We start from the raw sequence: 23383 nt of genomic DNA, 5'->3' as shown, positions 1-23383 counted from the left end.
TCATAAAAATTTAAAATCTTAAAAAACTGACTAAAAGCTACAATAAATCACTTGGAAAGGTGAGAAGTATTGACCTATGGAAATGCAAAGGGAAACTAGGATTCTACTATTTGGGATAAAGAGTTAAGCTAGAAGGTGTAATATGGTAGACAGGATAATAGAAAATAATTTTAGAATATCTATGTCTTAGGGAATCTCCAAAATTATCTAAAGACTTCTGCTTATTTCAATTAAGAAACATTCTGTGATAAAAATCACAGAAAAGTCTACAAATATTTCCCAGTCTGATTTGAATTCTGATACAATATAATAAATAAAAGGGGACAAATTTCAAAAAGGGGAAAGATTGGATTTTTTACCAAATACCACCCTCTCCCATAAAGCAGCACAAGGCTTTGCAAAGGTCAAGCCAAATTTACATGAAATGGGTTTGGCGCATGCTCTCTTATACCAGGCAAAGCTTAAACTGGAGTAGTGCTGGAGAGATTTACGTTTTCTCCTCACCAGAAGAAGTCGAGGTCTTTGTGGTTCAAAAGCTGAGGGATGCTGCTTCGGAGATGGAGGTCCCTGTGGATGAAGAGGATAATTCGGATGTAGCTAACTGAATGGACTAATTTTCTACTTAAGTTTTAAGTATTTGATGGAGGATTACAATGATTTCTTTTTAATTAAGATGTTCTTTTTGGTTTTGGTAACTTTAAAGTTTTCCCAAAACTTATTTGGGGAATTTCTTCATAATGCTTAAAAAGTTCATGGAGAGAGATTTTTTTAATTTATATTTTGGAGAGCATGAGGGGAAAACAGACAAAAAAGAGAGAAAGTGAATGAAGCAAAAATTCCTGTGTTTTTTATATTCCATTCCTTAATATTTTATTTCTTTTTGTTTCAGACCTAATTAGAGCTAAAACCCTGAATTCCATCTCCTGTGTACATAAATGCTCTCTCACCCATCCTTTTAGGACATTAGTGTTCAGTCACTCTGCAGGGGTATCTTCCATACTGTGATGAATTTAAAACTAATTTGGAAAGTTTTATAATTGGGAAAATATTACCAAATACCATTAAGTATTTTCTTTGAAGACCCAATCCACCCAACTTCTCTCTGGACTATAGGAATAAAGATGAGCCCATTTCTGTTTTCTGTGAAGTGAAAGACTGCAGTCCTGCCTTTGACATGGACCTTTTACTCTTAACTTTAAGATTATTTTTCTTAATAAAACTACTAAGAGGGTCAGTTCCTAAAAGGAGACACTGTAGTAATATTAAGGATACCTAGCACTCAATGAAAGGTATAGTACCACTGAGCTTTGTTAAACAACACCTAATGGTATTTAAAATTCTAACTTAGAAGTGATAAAACTTTAAATGAAATATTTAAAATAACTTTTAAATATGAAGGCAGAGCCATCTATTGTACAACCAAAGAACTTGTTCACATTTCAAACACAAGGGGAAAAGGAGGCTGAACAGAAATTAACAATGACAATCAAAGAATTCAAAGAGTAGCACTCACCAACACATTTTTCGGCTAGTTCACCTAAAAAAGCATCTGACAATTTTGGATTCCAGTCCCTGGTATGGATCTGTAAGATGTGTTTTCTTGCCTAAGAAGAAGAAGATGAATAAATACCATCAACCCCTCAAATATACTAGCTAGAACAAATTTTGACTAGCCATACCACCAAAAAATGATTTTTTATTCTAAAAGCAATTAACCTTAACTAATCCATGTCAACCTGAGGCATTATTCCCTCAAACACAGTTATCTGAGCTGGCTTGAAACATGACAAACAAATCATAATCAAGACACTCTCACTGACATGATAAGGAATTCAGGATCCACCAACTAAAAGAACAACTTCAAAATCATCAAGCTAAATCTTGCTCAAAAAGTGGACCAAATCTGGAATAGCTATAGTTTCAATTGTACATTCTAAGTTAGGAGTTAAGCTACATGAGTCTTATTTTCTTCCACATTGAAGTATCTACCTGAACAGATCCATAAAAAGTAAAAAATCAAAGTCCAAAAGAAATATCAGCATGACAGCATATATACTCTATAAGATGACATTAAGAGTCTAAAAAGCTAGGCACTGTGGCACATGCCGGCAATTCCAACTACTCTCGAGGCTGAAGTGGGAATATCACTTGAGCCCAGGAGTTGAAGACCAGTATAGGCAACAAAGCGAGATCCCCCCCACATCAAAATAAATAAAATTAAGATGATTAAAAAAAGAAGAATCTAAATAGACTTCATTAGAAGCATAAACACTGCTTATTATAAGACCTTTAGAGAATCAAAAACATGTCAAAAAATATAATCTGGAATATACCTCAAAAAGATCTTTTTTTTTTTTTTGGTGGTGGTGCCTGGGATTGAACCAAGAGCTCTTCTTTTCTCCTCACTTTATGAAATAAGTAAATGAAGGTTTCAAGTATTAAAATTCATTACCTCAGACAAGCAAGTCATCGGGTCTCTAAAACACCCGATGACTCTTTATATAACCCAATCAGACTCACTTTTCTTTTACTGTACTAAAATCAAGACATAGAATAAAGAAAAACAAATGTTTAAATGAAGAAACAGAGATATTTATTGTTTTTAATCTATGTCATATAGAATAATAAGTCATATAGTTTCCCCTAATACAAGGTTCCTTCCTCTACTATTAATATGAGCCCATTTCTGTTGTCTGTGAAGTGAAAGATTGCAGTCCTGCCTTTGACATGGACCTTTTACTCTTAACTTAAAGCTTTTTTTTCTTAATAAAATTTCCAAAAAGAGTCAATTCCTAAAAAAAGACACAGTAGTAATATTAAGAATATCTAATACTCAATAAAAGACATGTTACCACTGAGCTTTGTTAAGCAACACCTAATGGCACCTAAGGTAAATTCAAACCCCTCACTTTTCAGGATTCACAAGTACACTACGACCACACATATACGTATATAATGATGATGACAGCTACGACAACAAAGGAAAAGAAGAAGAGAAATTAAGCATTACTACATGCAGAAGATATTACTATTTTATGCTATTGAAGAATTAATTGAATAATTAAAATCTGGAACCAAGACCTAGTTTAGTTGATCTTTTACTTGGTGAAATAGCCAGAGTCATGATATTCTATTGCCAAAACCACAGAATAATAAGAGCCACTGACTGCTTTTGGTTTAAATTAGAGACCCAAATAGGTTCTTATTACTACCCTTAATATTTCCTTCCCTAGGCCATTCATTATGCTTCTGTTCTGCACACTAGGGTAAGGCAGAGCTTCATGTTTCCTAATTCACTGAGAATACTGAAACAATCAGAAAGACTTCCACACTTCCCCACACCAAAACTGTCAGACTGTGTATCTAAAAGTCTGTCTTCCTCTATTACCAGAGAAGAACCAATTTTGTCTGAAGTCACTTTTGCCACTTGAACACTAAGTCCTATCCTCTCTTGCCTATTAATGTCATCTCTAACTTTCATCATAAAAACTTCCTTCTCTGGGCTGGGGTTGTGGCTTAGTTGTGAAGCACTTTCCTAGCACATGTGAGGCACTGGGGTCAATTCTCAGCACCACATATAAATAAATAAATAAACAGGTCCATCAACTAAAAATATATATATAAAGAATTTTTTTTTAAACTTCCTTCTCTGAGGATTTCTCAACTTAAAAACAACAAAATACATTCCCTGGTTGACACTTCCCTGACATCTTATCAGTTCGATTCGTTGATTCCTTTTTCAACAAAATTCTTTAAAAAACTTACCTATATTCACTGCCACCAATTTCTTCCAGTTCTTTCTTGAACTAACTCTACAAAAGTCAAGCATTTCACCAACCACTTAGTGAAACTTCTCTCATGGCAATCACGTGCGATCTACACATAATGCTAAATACAATGACCAACTTTCTGTCTTCATCTGATTTGATTTAGCAACATGTGACACAGTTAGTTAGTCACACTGCTCCATTGATATACTTTTTGTCATTTGACTTTCAGAACACCCTACTCTCCTCGTTCTTCCTTTTACCTTACTGACAAAAGACATGGTAATCTCATCTAGTCTCATGCCCTTAAATGTAAGGAGAAAAGGGAAACAGTCAATATAGGTCTTTTCCATAGAGCCAAACTTGAGAAAATGATGCTGGATTTCAGTCTTACAGAATAGTTTTCTTCAAGTGCTAGAAAATTAATGTGCAAAATTATGTCTGAGATCTATACAATACACAAAGTCACTAGTCTCATAATGGTATTTTTAAATTAACTAACGTTAACGAAATATAAAATATAACATTAACAATATATATCCTTAGTCACACTAGTCACATTTTAGTGCTCAATAGCAGAATGTGGTTAATGGGTATAATACCAGACACTGCATCAATGAACAATGCAAATAACACAAAATTTTCACCATCACAAAAAGTTCTATTAGACAGCGTTGCTCTAAACCTTGTTTACTCTTAAATAACAGAAATCAAGGAAATAGCTTTCCTATGCTGAAAGGACACCGCCCGTACCTCTTAGAACTAAGCATGTTCCCTATTTACTATTACAGCCAAAACACTGTGTTTAGAATGTGAGATATCACAAATAAGATGATGCTTTCTCCATGCCAAAACAGACTATGCCAACTGCTTCGGCCTTGTCTCCCACAACTAAACCCCCTTCTATGACTCTTAGAAGTTGCACTTGGGCAACAAAAATGATATGTATGTTTCCTGTCCTAACAAAGAAAAGTAATCCTGGTGCCTAGACTCAATATAAATCTGAGTCAACAACTAATGGCTGTGCAAACTGATGTCAAATTGATGAATCAACTGTTCTATACAGGGGAGCCTTCATTTTGCTATAGTGTTCTTCACAGTTCTAATCATAAAGCCTTTCACAGCTATGTATGTAAACCAGGCATTTCACAAGGAATGCTAAGATCAGTACACAACAATACGTATTCTTTTTAAAAATTCACCATAGTGAATAACATATACTGCTTTTAATTAAATTTATGATTATTACTATGAAAGTTTGGGTACTGGGTTCTTATCTATAAATCCATATACATTTTATATAATAACATTATTTTTATGGCATAAAAGCTATTTTGATTAACTAGAGACACAAAACTACCATGCAGATAATTACTACATTTTGAAGAACTCAAAAATAGGACAAGTAAGCATCTGTAATAAGAAAATCAAGAGTTTTCTTCTTCCTAAAAATCATAAACTTTCTGATAACTGCTAATAGGAAAAGAATAAATTGTTCAATAATAGAAGCGTAAGATTTCTAAACTATTAACTAAGATATCCTATAAGTACAAAATTTGAACAATGAAAATTCATAAAATGTCACCCACAGAGTAGATGTGTATTCCTGTGTGCACATATTTATGTACACACATACACACACACCACACTTTATAATTGAGTTACCTATAAATCTTAACATATTGAAAACAAAAACTCTTACTTTTTGATCAGGCAAGTTGAAAAGGAATTCTCTGTCAAAACGACCAGGTCTCCTGAGTGCAGGATCTATAGAATCAAGTCTGTTTGTAGCACCAATAACAACGATTTCACCCCTATTATCTAATCCATCCATTAGAGCAAGGAGGGTTGACACTATGGAGCTGTAAAAAAATATCAGGCAAAATTTTTAAAATGTTAAATGAAAGAAAAAACTGTAAATACTGCTGATTACACTAGCTTATTTTTCAATCTTAAATGTCAATAAAATAATTATAGTGCAAATGCCTATATATAAAAGATCGCATGATTACAGAAATCACTTTTTAAAGTACCCAGAAAATACAGTAACAAAACCCTAAAGCACAGTACTTTAAAAGAGATGAAATGGACTTGGTCAAAACTGAAAACCAAACTAGGAGCGTAGTTCAGTGGCAGCATGCGTGTTTAGCATTCACAAGGCCCTGGGTTCAATTTCCAGCACCATAATAAAAAAGATGATAAAAAGCAAAAAAAATTAAATACTCGCTTCAAAGGACAAGATTCAGAAAGTTAAAAGACAACCCAAAGAAGAAAACATTGGTAAACTATATATTTAATAAAGATATAGCGTTGAGAATATATAAAGAACTATTACAACTGAACACTACAAAGACAAATAATCAAACCTAAAACCAGGCAAAAGATTGAAATAACATCTCTACAAAGATTATATACACCCCTCCCACAGTGTTGGGGATGTGGGGAGAATGAAAAGCATAATTAACCTTCCCTTAAACACAGATTTGTGGGTAAGGGAGTGGGGGTGCGAAACACATCTAAACGCTCTAGGAAGACAGAGCTCAAAGTGCCAAATGCAGTAAAGAAGCCCTAAGCCCGGGTAATGATCAAGCAATGGCAAATAAACCGCCTTCCTAGAAGGGGCCTCAGCTCCATCCGGAGAACATTTCTCCTCAAAAGCAGTCTGAAATAAACAAATAAACATATATTTTATAACAAAAAAAAAAAATTATATACAAGGATACATCATTACACTAGGCATAAGCAAATCAAACCAAATTAGACACCATTTTAACCCCACTAGGTGACTAAATCAAACAGATACAGCAAGTGCTGGTGAGGCTGTAGAGAAATCAGAACTCAAATGCTTGATGAAAATGAACAGTGATGCACCTCTTGAAGAAGACTCTGGTAGCCAACCTCACTATTAAACAGTTACCAGAAATTTGTACAAGCATGCTCATACCAGCATGTTCATACTAGCCAAAAAGTGAAAGAAAGTTAAACGTCTATCAACTAATAAAGAAAATGCATGCATAAAGGGAGATAAGAGTACTCAATAAGTTATCATAAAATTATACAATAATGTTCAATAAAAATGAAGCTGAGTATGGTGGCACAAACCTATAATTCCAGGAGAATCTCGACTTTGAGTTGCCAGCTGGCAACTTAGTGAGATTTTGTATCCAAAATAATAATAATAATAATAATACAAATAAAAAGGGGTAAAAATGTGGTTCAGTGATACAGTGCTTTCCTAGCATGCATGAGGCCTTAGGTTCAATCCCTAGTACTGACAAAAAAAAAAAAAAAAAGAAGAAGAAAGACTGATAGGCAATATGGATGAACCCTTAAAATATTATGCTACTTGAACAGACAAATAAAAAGCCATATAATGTAAAATTTCATTGACATGAAATATCCAAACTAGGCAAACCCTATAATAGAAAGTGCATGTGGTTTTCCTAGAGCCTGGGAGGATGATTAAAAGACTGGGAGTATAAAGGGTATAAGGTATAAGCTAAAGGGTATAAGGTTTCCAAGGCAATAAAATATTATAAAATTGATTAAGTGATGGTTAGAGAACTCTGTAAACATAATGAAAGTCAATGAACTTAAATAAGTGAACTGTATCTCAATAAAGGGGAATAATAGTACTCTTTGTTTTTTGGTTTTGTTTTCCTTGAGGTACAGTGCCACATGCCTGCAGTCCCAGCTACTCAGGGAGGCTGAGGCAGGGGACTCCCTGAGCCCAGAGTTGGAAGACAACCTAAACAACATAGCAAGAAACTTTTTTTCTCCTCTCTCTCTCTCTTTTTTGGTACAGGGGATTAACCCCAGAGTTGCTTTACCTTTCAACCACATCCCCAGCCCTTTCTTATTTTTTATTTTATGACAGCTAAGTTGCTGAGAGTGGCCTCAAACTTTCAATCCTACTGCCTCAGCCTCCCAAGTCACTGGGATTTCAGGAGTGCACCACCATGCCCAACTACCAAGAGCCTGTTACTTAAAAAAAAAAAAAAATTAAATTAGGTCCAGGGATGTCTCCTTTCCCAAATTTCCCTAATACACTATTCTAGCTGTGTTTCAAAAATCTACAAACAGAACCAAAATACTCAGTGTTCGTATTTAAGGAAGATTCGTGATTCATTTTTTCTAAATGAATAACTGAAATTTTCTGATGTAGGTGTCTTACCCAAGAAATAAAAAGAGAAGGAGCATCTTAAAGTTCATATTTATTGTTGAAATTTTCTTTGGTATCCTCCAAACACAAATAGGTATTTCAAGTGCATGTTGGACTTTATCAACAGTTTTAACTTTTCTGGAGTATTTGAAGAGTTTTCAAATTATAAAGTCTCAAACATGACTAGAAACAGAATTATAATCTAGCTTAAATTCTACCAAAAGTTTAAAAAAAAAAGAATGGCAATCAGAATCCTTAACTAACCCCAATTATGTTGAAAATAAAGTCCAAACTATTTAACATGCTATTCAAGGCCTTCTTGCCTATCTCCTACATTATCTGAAAGTGTTATTTTGCCTTTTAAATACAAACCTAAACCCCAAATGGAATTAATCATTTTGTATGGTATGAAGGCAGGTCCATTTTGTTGTTGCTGTTGCTGTTTCTTCAAACAGGTCTAGCTGTTTAAAGAATCTATATCCTGGGGCTGGGGAAATAGCTCAGTTGGTAGAGTGCTTGCCTCACATGTACAAGGCCCTGGGTTCAATCCCCAGCACCAAAAAAAAAAAAAAGAATCTATATCCTTTCCCAACATTTGTATTGCCCCTTGAAAAATCAAATCAACCATCCATACCCCATAAATACGTACATTTAGTTAGAGTTCTGGGTTCTGCTCTATTAGTCTATTTGTCTAGTTTTCCACCAATATAAAATTATCTTAACTATAAGAGGCTTTGATAGGCAGAACAGCAAGTCTTTCCACCTTGTTCTTCCATAAGACTTTTCACTATTCTTAAATCTTTTGTGTTTTCAGATAAATTTCAGAATCACCTTATAAAATTCTAAAAAAAAAAAAATGTGATTTAAATGAATCTTCTAATTAATGTGCACTACTGTCCACTTAAGTCTTTCTTTAATGGTTTTCAATGAGGATTTATTATTTTCTGCATAAACCCAACATTAATTTTTGGATTCATTCCTCATAACTTTTTTTAAAAATGGTATTGTAAACGGCAACATCATTTCTGCACAATTACTGACACAAATACAAAATTCATACTTATATTGTTAGCTCTAATCTTGCTAATAATTATCTACCAACTGCTTTGGAATTTCCACACACACAACACTATCATCAATAAAGTTAACAGTATTGTTGTTGCCTCTCTAACACACATATCTTGTATAGCTTTGTCTTAGTAGATTTACAATGACTGGAATCTATAGTACAGTGCTGATGGGAAGTGTTCACAGCAATCATGCTTGTCACATTACCCACACTAAAAGAGTTTTCCTTTTTGAAAACTAAGCATGTTATTATAGGTTTTTCTAACATGTATTAATTGCACATATTAATGGGGTTCAGTGTGCTATTTCCATTCACACATACAATGTGCACTAATCAAATCCAACCTCCCTTTTCCCACACTCCCCACTGGCACATACCTTTCCCAATATCTAGTAGAACTTTTTTTTTTTTTAAGTTTTCACATATGAAACATGCAGTACCTGTCTTTTTGCATCTGGCTTATTTCACTTAACATAATGTTTTCCAGTTCCATCCATTTTGCTGCACATGACAGAACTGTATTCTTTATGGCTGAATAATGCTCCATTGTACATTTTCTTTATCAATTCTTATATCACTGGGCACCTAGGATGATTCCATATCTTAGCTACTGTGAATAGTGTCTCAACACACATGGTTGTGCAGTCATCTCTTTGGTATACTGACTTTATTTGCTTTGGATATGTAGCTAGTAGGATAGTTGAATCATATAGTAAACCTGTTTTCAAAAAAAATTTTTTTTAGTACCAGGTATTGAACCCAGGGTCATTTAACCAGTAGGCCACATACTCAACCCCCTCCTCTCTCCATTTTTTTTGTATTTTTATTTAGAGACAGGGTCTCAAAAAGTTACTGAGGCTGGCCTTGAACTCACAATCCATCTGCCTCAGCCTCTGGAGCCGCTGGGATTACAGGCATGCGCCACCACACCTGGCTGTTTTTAATATCTGAGGAACCTCCATTCTGTTCCCCACGATGGCTGTACTAATTTACATAATACAATCACCAGTGCACAAGAGTTCATTTTTCCCCACATTCTTGCCAGAATTTATTAATTTTTGCTCTTAGTCATTCTAACTAGAATGATATATCTCATTAGTTTTATTTGCATTGCCTGATATCTAATAATATATTTGTTGGTGATGTGTGTATCTTCTTTTGAAACATTCAGATCATTTGCTCCTTTTTAATTAGACTACTAGTATTTTTAAAGTTTTTTTGAGTCCCTTATATATTCTTGACATTAAATGTCTGTCAGATGCACAGGTGGCAAATATTTTCTCTTGTTCTGTAAGTTATACTTTTCACTGTTGTTTGCTTTGATATGCAGTTTTTTGATTTGGGGACATATCCCATTTATCAATTTTTACTTTTATTTCCTGTGCTTTGGGGATCCTATTCGGAAAATCATTACCTGTACCAATGACTTAAAGTGTTTCCCTGTTTTCTTCTAGTAGTTTCAGGTCTTACATTTAGGTCTTTGATCCATCTTGAGCTGATTTTTGTTCAGGGTAAGAGGGGTAAAGTATTAATTTTCCAAATGTGGGAATACAGTGTTCTCGGAATCACTTGTTGAAGAGGATGTCCTTTCTCCAAGGCATATTTTTGGCATCTATGTAGAAAATCACTTAGCTGTAGATGTATGGGTTTATTTCTTGTATCTATTCTGTTCCATTGGCTTATATGTCTGTTTTTGTGCCAATATCATACTGTTTTAAATAAATGTGACTCCAGTACACCTTGAAATCAGGTGTCTTGATGCCTCCAGCTTTGTTCTTCTTGCTCAAGACTGCTTTGACTATTTGAAATATTTTGTGCCTACACATGAATTTTACTTTTCCCATTCTGTGAAGAGTGTCATAGGTGTACTGATAGGATTGAACTGAATCTATAGATTGCCTTGGGTAGTATGAACGTTTTCACAATATTAATTCTTTCAATACATGAACATGAGCATTTTTTTTCTTTTAATGTTATTATCTTCAATTTCTTTCAACAGTGTTTTGTATTTCCATTGTATTTCCTTGGTTACAGTTATTCCTGGGTATTTTTGTTTGTTTATTTGCAGCTATTGTGAATGAAATTGCTTTCCTGATTTATTTCTCAGCAAGTTCACTACTGGTGTATAAAAATACTACTGATTTCTCTATGTTGATTTTGTATCCTGCAACTTCACTGAATTCAGTCCTAATAGTTTTTGGTAGATTTTTTAGTTTTTTCCATATAGAGAATCATATAATCTGCAAACAGTGACATAACTTTTTCCCTTCCAATGTGTATGCCTTTATTTCTAGCTCTTTTAATTCCTCTGGCTAAAACTTTCAGAGCTATATTAAAGAAGGTGAGAGTAGGCATCCTTGTCTTTTTTCAGATCTTAGAGAAAACATATTAAACTTCACCCCATTCAGCATGAAGCTGGATATGGATTTGTCATATGTAATTTCTATTATGCATAGCATTAGCCTTCTCTACCTAATTGGTTCAGCGCTTTAATCATGAAGGGGTGTTAACTTTATGAAATGCTCTTTTTCATCTATAGAGATGATCAAATGATTTCTGTCCTTCATTCTATTGATATGATAAACTGTGTTTACTGATTTGTATATGTTGAATCATCCTGGAATGAATCACACTTGGTCATAGTGAATGGTATTTTTTATATGCTATTAGATTTGATTTGCTGGTATTCTGTTGAAATTTTCTGCACAAAATGTTCAGTGGGGTCACTGGTCTGTAGTTTTTTGCTGTTGTTGCATCTTTGGTTTGGTATCTGAGTAAAGCTGGCCTTGTAGAATAAGTTTGGAAGGGCTCCCTCACTTTCATTTTTTTTTTTTTTTTTTAATAGTTTCAGAAGAATTGACAATAGTTCTTCATAAGTTTGGTAAAATTCAGCAGTGAAGCCATCAGTCCTGGGTTTCTCATCGTTAGAAGCTTCCTCCCACCCCCTTGCAGTATAGGGAATTGATCTCAGGGGTACTCTCCCACTGAACTACATCCCCAGTCGTTTTTTATTTTTTGAGATAGGGGTCTCCCTAAATTGCCAAGGCTGGCCTTGAATTTATAATCCTCCTGCTTCAGCTTCCTGAATAGCTGGAATAGAATATGCCTCTGTGCCTCAGAGGCAGTGGACTGCGTGATTAGGGACTGTTAAAGGCAGAGGATAAATGTGACCTGTATCTGCAGTTAAACTGTGATGGCAGCTTGGACTATCTGAGTGGCTCCGTGGACCAGGTTGGGAGTTCTTGGGTGGATTGTGGCAAGAGCCAGTGACTACACACCCTAACTGCCAGCTGCAGGACAGGGTCAATATGCATCACTGTATATGTGGTCTGTCAATAACTGAAACAACATTATGTGGAGTATAACTATATTTGTAAATTAATCATACTCCTGAATAATCAGAGGGCCAAAGAACAAAGGACAAGAGAAATTAAAAATTATTTCAAATTAAATGATAATGAATATAATGGATGTCCAAAACTGTAGGAAGCAGCAAAAGCAATGCTTAAAGAGGAATTTATAACTTTCTATGTCTATGTTAGAAAAAAAGAAACGTTTCAATCAATTTCTAAGCTTCCATCTGGAAAAAAGATTTAAATCCAAAGCAAAGAGAAAGAAAAGATACAAAGAGACTTTAAATACATTTTGCTATATTAAAAGAAGCCAATCTGAAAAGGCTATCTGTTTGATCTAACTATACTTGTTTCTGAAAAGGCAAAATTACAGAGACAATAAAAAGATTAGTGGTTGCAGATAATAAGGGACTATTATAAAGAAACTAATGCAAATTTCATGACATAGGAGAAATGGACAAATTCCTTGGAAAATAAACTACCAAACAAACATACTGACCAAGAATAAACAGAAAATTTGAACATCCCTTTATTAACTGAAGAAATTTAACTTGCTTTATTTTATGTTTTTGTCCATGCTGGTGATTGAACCCAAGGCCTCATGCATGCTCTGCAAGTATTCTACCACTAAGCCACATCCTAAGCCCAAGAGATTTAACTTGCTATTAAAAACATTCCCACAAAAAAAAAAAAAAACTTAAAGTGGTGAATTCTCCCAAACACCTTTAAGAAAGGAATAACACCTAATTCACACCAACACTTGCAGAAAACAGAGGAGAAAGAAATATATCCTATCTAATATAGATCAAAATTACCTTATTCTAAAACCAAATGCAGATATTAAAAAAAGTAACTATACATACGCCATGGTTGGGTCATTGATCCTGTACTAGGGATTGAATCCAGGGGTGCTTTACTAGTAAGCTACATCCATGCCCTTTTTATTTTCTAGCAATTCTCCTGCATCAGCCTCCTAGGTTGATAGAATTACAGGCATGTACCATCACACATAGCAAAAATACTTTTTAAACATTAGAAAGTTGAATCTAACAACCATTTTTTTAAAAACATTGAATTGGACACAATTTTCTCTCTATTGGTACATTTATTTATTGCAGTACTAGGACCAAATCTCAGGTATGCAAGGCAAGCACTCTACCACTGAGCTACAGCTCCAGCCTGAATTTTTTGGGGGGAGGTGGGGAAAGGCGGTTAAGAGGGATTGAACCCATGGGTGTTTAATCACTAAGCCACATTCCCCAACCCTTTTTTATTTTTTATTTTGAGACAGGGTCTCTCTAAGTTGCTTAGGGCCTTCATAGGTTGTTGAGGCTGACTTTGAACTCATAATACTCCTACCTCAGACTCCCAAGTCACTGGGATTATAGGTATGCACCACCAAGCCCAGCTAACATTTTTTAAAAGGGGTCAATAGGAGCTGGGGACATAACTCAATAGTAGACTGCATGTTTAGCATATGAAAGGCCATGGACTCAATCCCAGCTCTGGAAAACAAACAAAACATAAAATACTAAAAAATAAAAAGGATAATATAAATGAATAAGCTTAGTTTATCATAACACAAAATTTAACATCTAAAACTAAAACAAAATAATACTCTATTAATAAAGGAGAAAATTCATATGGTCAATTCAAAAGAAACATAAGAAAAGCACATTACAAAGTTTGAAATGATAGCATAGTAAAATAAACTCTGACATCAAAGAAGGAATGTAGTCGCAATTCATTAATCTGCTAAAGGACACCCCTGAAAAATCTACAGTTAAGGTCACATACAATGATAAAGAATCTCAATGTCTTCTACCCAAAACAGGGAACGAAGCAATGATTTCAATTATCACCACTTTTTTTTTAAAAAACTACAGATTCTAGATAGAATAAGAAAAAGAAATAAAAGACTGAGATTGGAAAGGATGAAAAATTGTCATTTGAAAACAACATGACCAAATGTGTATAAAACATAATTGGATTAATTAGAAGGGAAGAATAAAAATTATCATTATTTGCAGAAAACAAACAGATTGGAAGGGAAAAAGCAAAAGTATTATTTACCAACACAATAATTAAGTATGCATAAAACCCCAAGGGATCCACAAAATACCTAACAGAACTAATAAATGAATTTAGCAAGGTTGTAGATACCAAGTCTAGAAAGTCAATTTCAATGTTAGAATACCAGCAGTAAACAATTACATAATAATTTTTTTCTTTTCTTTTTTTTTTTTTTTTGCAGTGCTGGAGACTGAACCCAGGGCCTCGTGCTATAGCTACCAACTGAGCTATATGCCCGGCCCTATGAAATTTTTTAAAATTAATATTAAATAAACAACAGGATATTTAGGAATAAATTTAATAAAACATATATATGATACATATGATACACTAAAAACTAAAACACAGCAAAAGGAAACCTAAGACTATTTAAATAAATGGAGAGCTATACCATCTTCATGGATTATAAGACTAATACGGTTAAAATGGCAATTATTCCTAAAGAGATACACAGAATTAATGCAATTCTCATAAACACCAATAGACTTTTTTGAAGAAACTAACAAACAGGTTTTGAAAATGTATATACAGCTAGGTGTGGTGGCACATGTCTATAGTACAGCAGCTTGGGAGGTTGAGGCAGGAGGATCACAAATTCAAAGCCAGTCTCAGCAACTTAGTGAGGCCCTCAAAAACTTAGCAAGGGGCTGGGGTTGTGGCTCAGTGGTACAGTACTTGCCTAGCATCCGTGAGGCCCTGGGTTCAATCCTCAGCCACATAAAAAAATAAAATAAAGGTACTGTGTCCACCTACAACCTAAATAAATATATATATATACATTTATATATAAGTATATATATATTTATATTAAAATATATATATATACACACACTTACTTTTTTTTTTTTTAACTTAGCAAGACCCTGTAGCAAAATAAAAAATAAAAAGGGCTGAAGGTGTAGCTCAGTGGTTGAGCACCCCTGGGTTCAATCCTCAGTAAAATAAATAAATATATGTGAATATAAATAAATAAAATGTATATACAGCTGGATACAGTGGCCCACACCTGTAATTTTAGTCACTACAGAGACTGAGGCAGGAAGATTGAAATTTGAGGACAGCCTCTGCAACTCAGTGAGACCCTGTCTAAATGATGTACTCACAGAGTGTCACAGGGTTCAGTTCCCAGTACAAAAATTAAGAATAATGAATGAATAAATAAATAAATATGCATATAGAAAGGCAATGAACCAATAAAACTATTTTGAAAAAGAACAAGGTTGAAAGACCTGACATAATGCTACAGTAATCAAGACAGGGATGTACAGATAGACCTATAAAGCAACAAAATCAACTAACAAATCTAGGAAGAGACACAACTTATCTGGACAATTATTGACAAAGATGCCAAGTAATTTACTAGACAAAGTAACCTTTACAATAAACCGTCCTTGAATAAATGGGTATCTGTATGAAAAAAACAAATTTTCAATTCATAACTATACCATCTACAAAAATTAACTCAAACTGTTACCTCATACTGGCACACAAGCATTCATTTAAAATGAATCATGGACTTAAATGTAAAAACTAAAAACATTAATATTTTAGAAGAAAATTGTTGGCATATTGGTTTAGGCAATTTTTCCAAAAGATATGAGACACATTTTAAAATGTATATAATGGCATTATAAAATTTTAAATTTAAATCTTTGCTATCCAAAAGTGATAGCTAAACAAACAGAACTGCAAGACATATTTTTGGGAGGAGGGGGTGTTCTGGGAATTGAACTCAAGAGCACTCAACCACTGAGCCACATCCCCAGCCCTATTTTATATTTTAGTAACAGGGTCTCATTGAGTTGCTTAGCACCTCACCGAGTTGCTAAGGCTGGTTTTGAACTTACAATCCTCCCACCTCAGCCTCCAGAGTTGCTGGGATTACAGGCATGCACCACCACACCCAGCTCTGCAATCCATATTAATAGGAAAATTTCCAAAACAGATCAAACAGTTTTCATAGAGAATATATAAAGAAAAATTTATCACCAGAAAACAATGTAATTTTTAAAGGACAGGGGATTTCAACAAGATTTCACAAAAGAAAATATTGAACATAGGCAATAAGCACAAACAAAAATCCTTAATATTATTAGTCATTAGAAAAATGTAACTGGATCCACTCCTAGATGCCCCCATTAGAACAGCTCAAGTTAGAAAGCAATAATAATAACTGTTGCCAAGCATGAGAAGTAACTGGAATTCTTACACATTACAGGAACATATAATAGTACAACCATTTTTTAAAAACAATAGACAGCCATCTTATAAATTAAACATGTTTACCATAGGATACAACCATTCCTCTTGGGTATTTACCCTACAGAAAGGAAAAGATGAGTGCACACAAAAACATATATATAAATATTCATGGTAGCATAATCAAAAATAAAAACAATCCAAATCTCCATCAGATGGTAGAGGTACACATGCACATATACACCAAAGAATATTACTGAGAAATTAAAGGGACAAAATATTAGTGTACATGACATGGATAAATTTCAAAACATTATGCAAATTTAGAATTAGGCAACTTTTTCCATAAAGGATCAGAGAGTAAAAGTTTTAAGTTTCTTAAGCCATACAGTCTGTGTCACAACTACCCATAAGTTTACTTTTGTGTATGTGTGTGTGTGTGTGTGTGTGTGTGTGTGGTGCTGGGGATTTGAACTCAGGGCCTTGTGCTTGCAAGGCAAAATACTCTACCAACCGAGCTATATCCCCAGCCTATAACTTTGATCTTATAACACAAAAGCAACCACAGACAATGCTCAAGGAAGGAACATGGCTGTGTTCCAATATAACAACATTTACAAAAACAGGCAGAGGGATGAATGTGACCCATAGAGTGTGGTTTGCTGACACCTGTGCTAAGTGAAAGAAGTGTTCCTAAAAAAAAAAAAAGAGGGGCCAGGGCTGTAGCTCAGTGGCAGAGCACTTGCCTAGCACATGTGAGGCACTGGGTTCAATCCTTAGCACAACATAAAAATAAACAAATAAAATAAAGGCATGCTGTCCATCTTCAACTACAAAAAAAAAAAAAAAAGGAATACATTTTAAAATTCTCTGTAAGCCTCACAGCACTTAGTGAAAAGCTAATAAAGCTATCTTAAATACTACATCAATGAGTAAAAAGAAGCCAACCTAGTCAAATTAGGAAGAAATACCTGTGAATCTGATCTTGTCTACTAGAGCGAACTGGAGCTAATCCATCTATTTCATCAAAAAATATTATAGAAGGTCTCATCAAATATGCCTAGTAAAAAGAAAAAAAATATATTGTTTATTTTATTATTTTCAGTTTTAAATTTAATTGTTGAATTTTCTTAAAAGTAATTTAAGCAAATGGTACAACATGCAGTAGGTTCTATAAGAGTTAGGTAGTAAAAAAGAAATCTCTTCGCCACCCAAGTCAACCACAAGGTAACATCCTAGTAAGCAACTACTGTTTTCAGTTTGTTTATCCTTCCATACCTATTTAAACATTCAAATGAAAATGTGTTCTTACAACATAAAAAAACAGTACACTATACACATTCCTTTTACCGTGTAATAGCCATTTTTATTGTTTGCTTGTTGGTAGTGCTGGGGGTGAACCCAGGTCCCCATGCATGCTAAGAAAGAGCTCTATCACTGAGCTACACCCCCTAACCCTAACATCTTTTTTTAAATATAACAATATATCTTAATTAGCTTCCACATATTTTTCTATCATTTGAAAAATTCGAAACTATCAGCATTTTTTTAAGACCAAAAGCAAACATTTTGTCTAGCCCTACTTACCAATAAAACTATGAATCAGAAATAAAGTAAATCTAGATTTAAAAAGCTACAAGATTTAGGGCCACAGTTTTGAATGAAAACACGTTATACTCCTATGCCCAGCTTCAACTGACGAAAAAGGAAAAAGGTCAAAAAATTTTAAGTAACAGTTTGGGGTTGTGGTTTAGTGGTAAGAGTGCTTGCCTAGCATGTGTGAGGCCCTGGGTTTGATCCTCAGCACCACATAAAAATAAAATAAAGGTATTATGTCTACCTACAACTAAAACAAAATATTAAATTTTTTTTTTCACATGAGTTCATCGGATAATATGCCTGTATTCCTAAACCAATTCTCTAACTCTTCTTCTTCTTCTTTTCTTTTTTTTTTTTTTTGAGCTATAGTGGGACTTGAGCCCGGGATATGCTAGGAAGTGCTCTACCACTGAGCTATATCACACTGAACTATATCACTAGCCCTTTCCTTATTTTATGTTTTGAGATGGGGTCTCCCTAAGTTGCCCGGGCTGGCCTCAAACTTGCACTCCTCCTGCCTTAGCCTCCCAAGTAGCTGAGATTACAGGCTTGTGCCCCACACCTGGCTATGTAATTTTACATTTATATTTTTCAATTCTTACTAAATTTTCTTGGAGTATTCAGATTGCATATGTTTGACTTCCCACTAGACACTTGAAGGTAAGAATCTTACCTATCCTCCTTCTAAATCTGCTACCTAGAACATAAAAAATTTTGATAATAATAATAATTCTTAAATATTTAAAATACTTTACAAATAACCAAGGACTTTTACACACATCAACTCAGTAATGGGTGATGAACAAATACTTGAAAGCATTTTGTACTTCATATTTATTTGCTTAGACATAATCAGTATAAACTGAACTGCCAAATATGATCAGCTTCCTTCACTAACTTAATCACAAGTAAATTTGTATCAAGACCAATTTCCATAAGGTATAGAAAAATAGCTACTTTTGGTGGGGTTGGGGGGAAAGAGGGTCTCAACCTGGTGAAACCTGCTCTCACCAGCTTTGGTCATGAACTCCAGGACTCAAGTGATCCTCCCAGTGTCCCAAAGTAGCTGGGCTGCAGTTAAAAATGTTAGGAAATAACATTTTTAAAGTTACTGCTATATGTAAAAAGTGGAGATAGCCTACACAATATTCATTCACCTCACTCTGCCTTTTAAAATAATTCATTTATTACTGAATTCATTAATCAATATGTTTGAAATTGGGTGTGCTTTGGATAAGTGTCTCCCAAAGGTCCATGTCTTAAAAGCTTGGCCCCCACGGTGGTGCTTAATTTAAGAAGTGACAGAAGCTGTACGAGGTGGAATCTAGTAAGAGATACTCAAGTACTGAGGGCATGTCCTTGAAGAGGACTGACTATAGGACCCTGTCCTCTTCCTCTTTAGCTTTTTGCTTTCTGGATGATATGGTAAGCAGCTTTGCTCTAACAAATACTCTCACCATGATGCGCTTACCGCCCTCCCAGAGGGCCCAAAAGAAGGGGTCAATCAACCATGGACTGAAGCCTCTAAAACTGTAGGCCAAAATAAACCTATTCTCTTTATAAGTTAATAACCTCAGGTATTTTGTTATATAGTAACAAAATCAACATACAACTCATGAAAATAAATAACATACTATTTTTTGAAACTTTTTTCACAAATATCCAACATTTTATGCCTGTATTATTTCCTCAATTGGATTATAAGCTAATAATTATACTATATCCTAGGTTCTCAAAAGTACCTAATACAGTATGATGTGCTTGATGGTCACTTCAATAAATGTTTTACAAATCATCATAAATATTCAAAAGTATTAGTAAAATTGATATGTAATACAATGAGCCTTCCATATCCATGGGTTCTACAATCATGGATTCAACTTCAGATCGAAATGTATGAGAAAAAACCTGCATCTGTACTGAATATGTACATTCTTGTCATTATTCCCTGAACAATACATAACCTAATGATGATTTAAGATGTACAGGAGGATAGCTAGGCACTGTGGCCCATGTCTATAATACTAGTGACTTGCAAAGCTGAGGCAGGAAGATCACAAGTTTGAGGTCACTTGCAGCAACTTGGTAAGACCCTGTCTCAAATTAAAACATAAAAAGGAGTAGGGATGTAGCTCAGTGGTAAAGTACCCCTAGGTTCAATCCCCAGTACCAAAAAAAAAAAGGCATATATATAAAGATACATAAAGACTATATATAAATACTATATTAATCTATATATGGAAGTTGAATATCTGCAAATTCTGATGTCCTTCAGGATTCTGGAACCAATCCAATCCCCCCACAGATAAGAAGGGAATAATATACTTCTAAGGCATACAATTTCAGATTATTGACCCTAAATTTCAAATAATGATTGGAAAATATGCCTCCTCATAAATTGTAATTGCAGGCAAACTGTACTAATGTTATAAAAAAAGATATTTTCCATTTAGCTGATTTCTCTTACCTGATCAAAAAGAAGCCTAAGTTGCCTTTCAGACTCACCAACCCACTTGCTCAAACAATCCGCTCCTTTTCGCATAAAAAAAGCCACCTTTTTGTCTCCTTGACTGCATTCATTAGCTAATGCTCTGGCGACCAAGGTTTTACCTGTGCCAGGAGGGCCATAAAACAGACAGCCCCTAGAGGAACACAGAGTTTTTTTAAGAAAAAAAGAGTAAATTAATCTTATCGTCACTGACAAAGAATTTAAAAGGACATTTCTTCCCTGTGCAATTTTAGATTATAATTATTAAGCATTGACAAAGCTTTTTCCAGTATGCAAACAAGTTTCACTCTGCTGAGGCTTCAAAGCACCAATCTTTGGTAGGTAAGAAAATACAGGGCAACTTGGCAAGAAAAAAGCAAAATTTTAATTGTGTTTCCCTATGATCCAGTAACTTCACATCTTAGAATATATTATACAAAAATATTCAAAGTGGCATGGGCCTAGAGTCCCTGATATTGGGGAAGTTGGGAGTAGGAGGATCTTTTGAGCCCAGGAGTTTGATGCCAGCCTGGGCAACACAACCAGAACCTGTCTCTTTAAAGAAAAAAAAAATTGGGGAATGAAGATAGATTTAAATAAATGTTCAATAAAGCAAGGTTTTCTAACAGTAAAAAATTTGAAAAATAAATGCTATTTAATAAAAAAGGGAAAGTTAAATGAGATGTTCCATCTATAAAATTAAAAAATTATCAAGGTGTCAAAAAGAATAACATTATTGATATGGGAAGAGGTCTGGAATATGTTGTGGAGTGAAAATCAGAAAGTTACACATGAGTATCAATTAATAATCTCATTTGTATTTAATGTCTACACTGCATAACATAGGTGAAATATAAATTTAACATATACATAAAAGAAACCTATAAAAAATATACCAAATTGTTCATCTCTAAGGAACAGGGTTACCATTATCTTGAAGGTGGGAAATATGAGAGCACATTTTTTTTTGCTCACAACTCTCTGTTTTAAGTTTCTCCAAAGGCTATACTACTTTAATAACTTTGAAAAAAGTAATATGATATTTAAAATTTAAGTTAAATCATATAAAAGACAAATTGTTATTTTGATGTTGAAAAGCCACTATAAAATTAAAGGTCAATTTTTAATCCACTCAAATAGAAGATAACTATTAATACAATTTTCCATATCCTTAAAATCATGGAAAATAAGTTAGAATGAAATCTGAATAAAAAGCACTTCCTCTATGAAAACATTTACCTGTTTAAATCTAGCAGTCTATATGTATATCTTCAGAATTACTTTATTCTTCCTAAACTCCTTTAACACAATTTCTCATAGCCTTTTCTAATGGTTTAACTATCAGAATTAGTTTAGCTAAACACCTCATGATCAGACATAATCTGATAATAAAAAATAAACTATCAAGCTTAACCTATCATCAAGTCAAAGAAACACTTAAATGAAATTGCACTTCCAAGACTAAACATCATATAGCACCAAACTCAATGTCAGGAAAATCCATTTGGGCAACTCAGTTGTATATTCAGCGACTACATAAAGAGTCTTATCTTGTGCCTGACTCCTAACTCCTAAAATGGAAATTTCAAGAGCACACTTATTTCCATAGCTTCTGAGCCCTAAAATAATAAAATTTCATTCCTAATTGTCATTGCTAGAATATGTCAAGTAAATACACGAGAAATATTTATAGTAATAATCATTTACTAATTACTTAAAATTTGATAAATTAACAGTAGTAACAGTAAAAAATATCTAACATACCTGGGAGGCTGAATTTTAAATTTTTCAAAAATTTCTGGATATAAAAGTGGGAATACTACCATCTCCTTTAGTGCATGAATATGCTGACTCAATCCACCTATGCTATCAAATCGTACCTTGGAGAAAAAAAGGAATATTTTAATAAAATAATCTTAGAGAATTTTTGAAATTTATAAAATTGTTTTATGATTCAGAAACACATGCAAGCCTTCAGCAGGAGATTTTGAACATCAGTACATACAAATATGAGTACAAAAATGAAATCAATAATAAAATTCAAGTTTACATTTCAGGTCAGGCAAATACCACCCATTACTAACTCAGCAACAAGATTAATGCCCAACCTAAGACACTGAGTATCTACAGGAAATGTTATGTTTATATTTTAATAGTTTAAACACCTTTCAAACTATCATATATCTCATGCGTCTCAGTAGGTATAATAGTGTCCCTCTGGGGGCAAACGGATTAAAAATGGAGAGAAAAATCTTAGTTTTCTGGCCCTCTAAAACTATCTAACAAATCTTATCCTTTAATATTTAATTTCTCTACTTAGAAGTTCTTCTACTATAGGCCAACAATTAAACAGAGTAACACCAATCTATCATAAGAAGTAATAAGGATTATTCCTCTCACCCATGATAGTTTAAATAGCTGAAATACTTTGTAAAGGAAAATGTGTATAGAAAAAAAATGCTTAAAGGAAATTTTATCAAAATGTTAATAGCTAATAGTTAAAATAGTTAATTGCCTCTGAATGTTGGATTATGGTAGTTTTTTTACCCCTTTTTATTCTGTTATGGACTTAAAATTGTTTTACAATGAACATATTACTGTAAGAGAAAAACCTTAAGTAAAATAGAAAAATTAAAGTACAGGTTAAATAACAGAAACATTTGAAAAGAAGCT

The 23383-nt window shown here is 33.8% G+C and overlaps 1 protein-coding gene across 1 annotated transcript in view; it reads right to left on the bottom strand.

The window, feature by feature from the left end:
* The window catches only part of ATAD2B (ATPase family AAA domain containing 2B), a 158365-nt gene that overhangs the window by 70819 nt on the left and 64163 nt on the right, over positions 1-23383 (bottom strand). The window contains 5 exon segments of the mRNA XM_079109618.1: positions 1514-1604; positions 5470-5629; positions 17595-17683; positions 20690-20864; positions 22475-22590. Coding sequence (XP_078965744.1) covers positions 1514-1604; positions 5470-5629; positions 17595-17683; positions 20690-20864; positions 22475-22590 — 631 coding nt within the window.

This window comes from Sciurus vulgaris (genome assembly GCF_902686455.1).
Source record: "Sciurus vulgaris genome assembly, chromosome: 14".
Taxonomy (NCBI): domain Eukaryota; kingdom Metazoa; phylum Chordata; class Mammalia; order Rodentia; family Sciuridae; genus Sciurus; species Sciurus vulgaris.
This window is presented reverse-complemented; position numbering and strand designations above follow the sequence as displayed.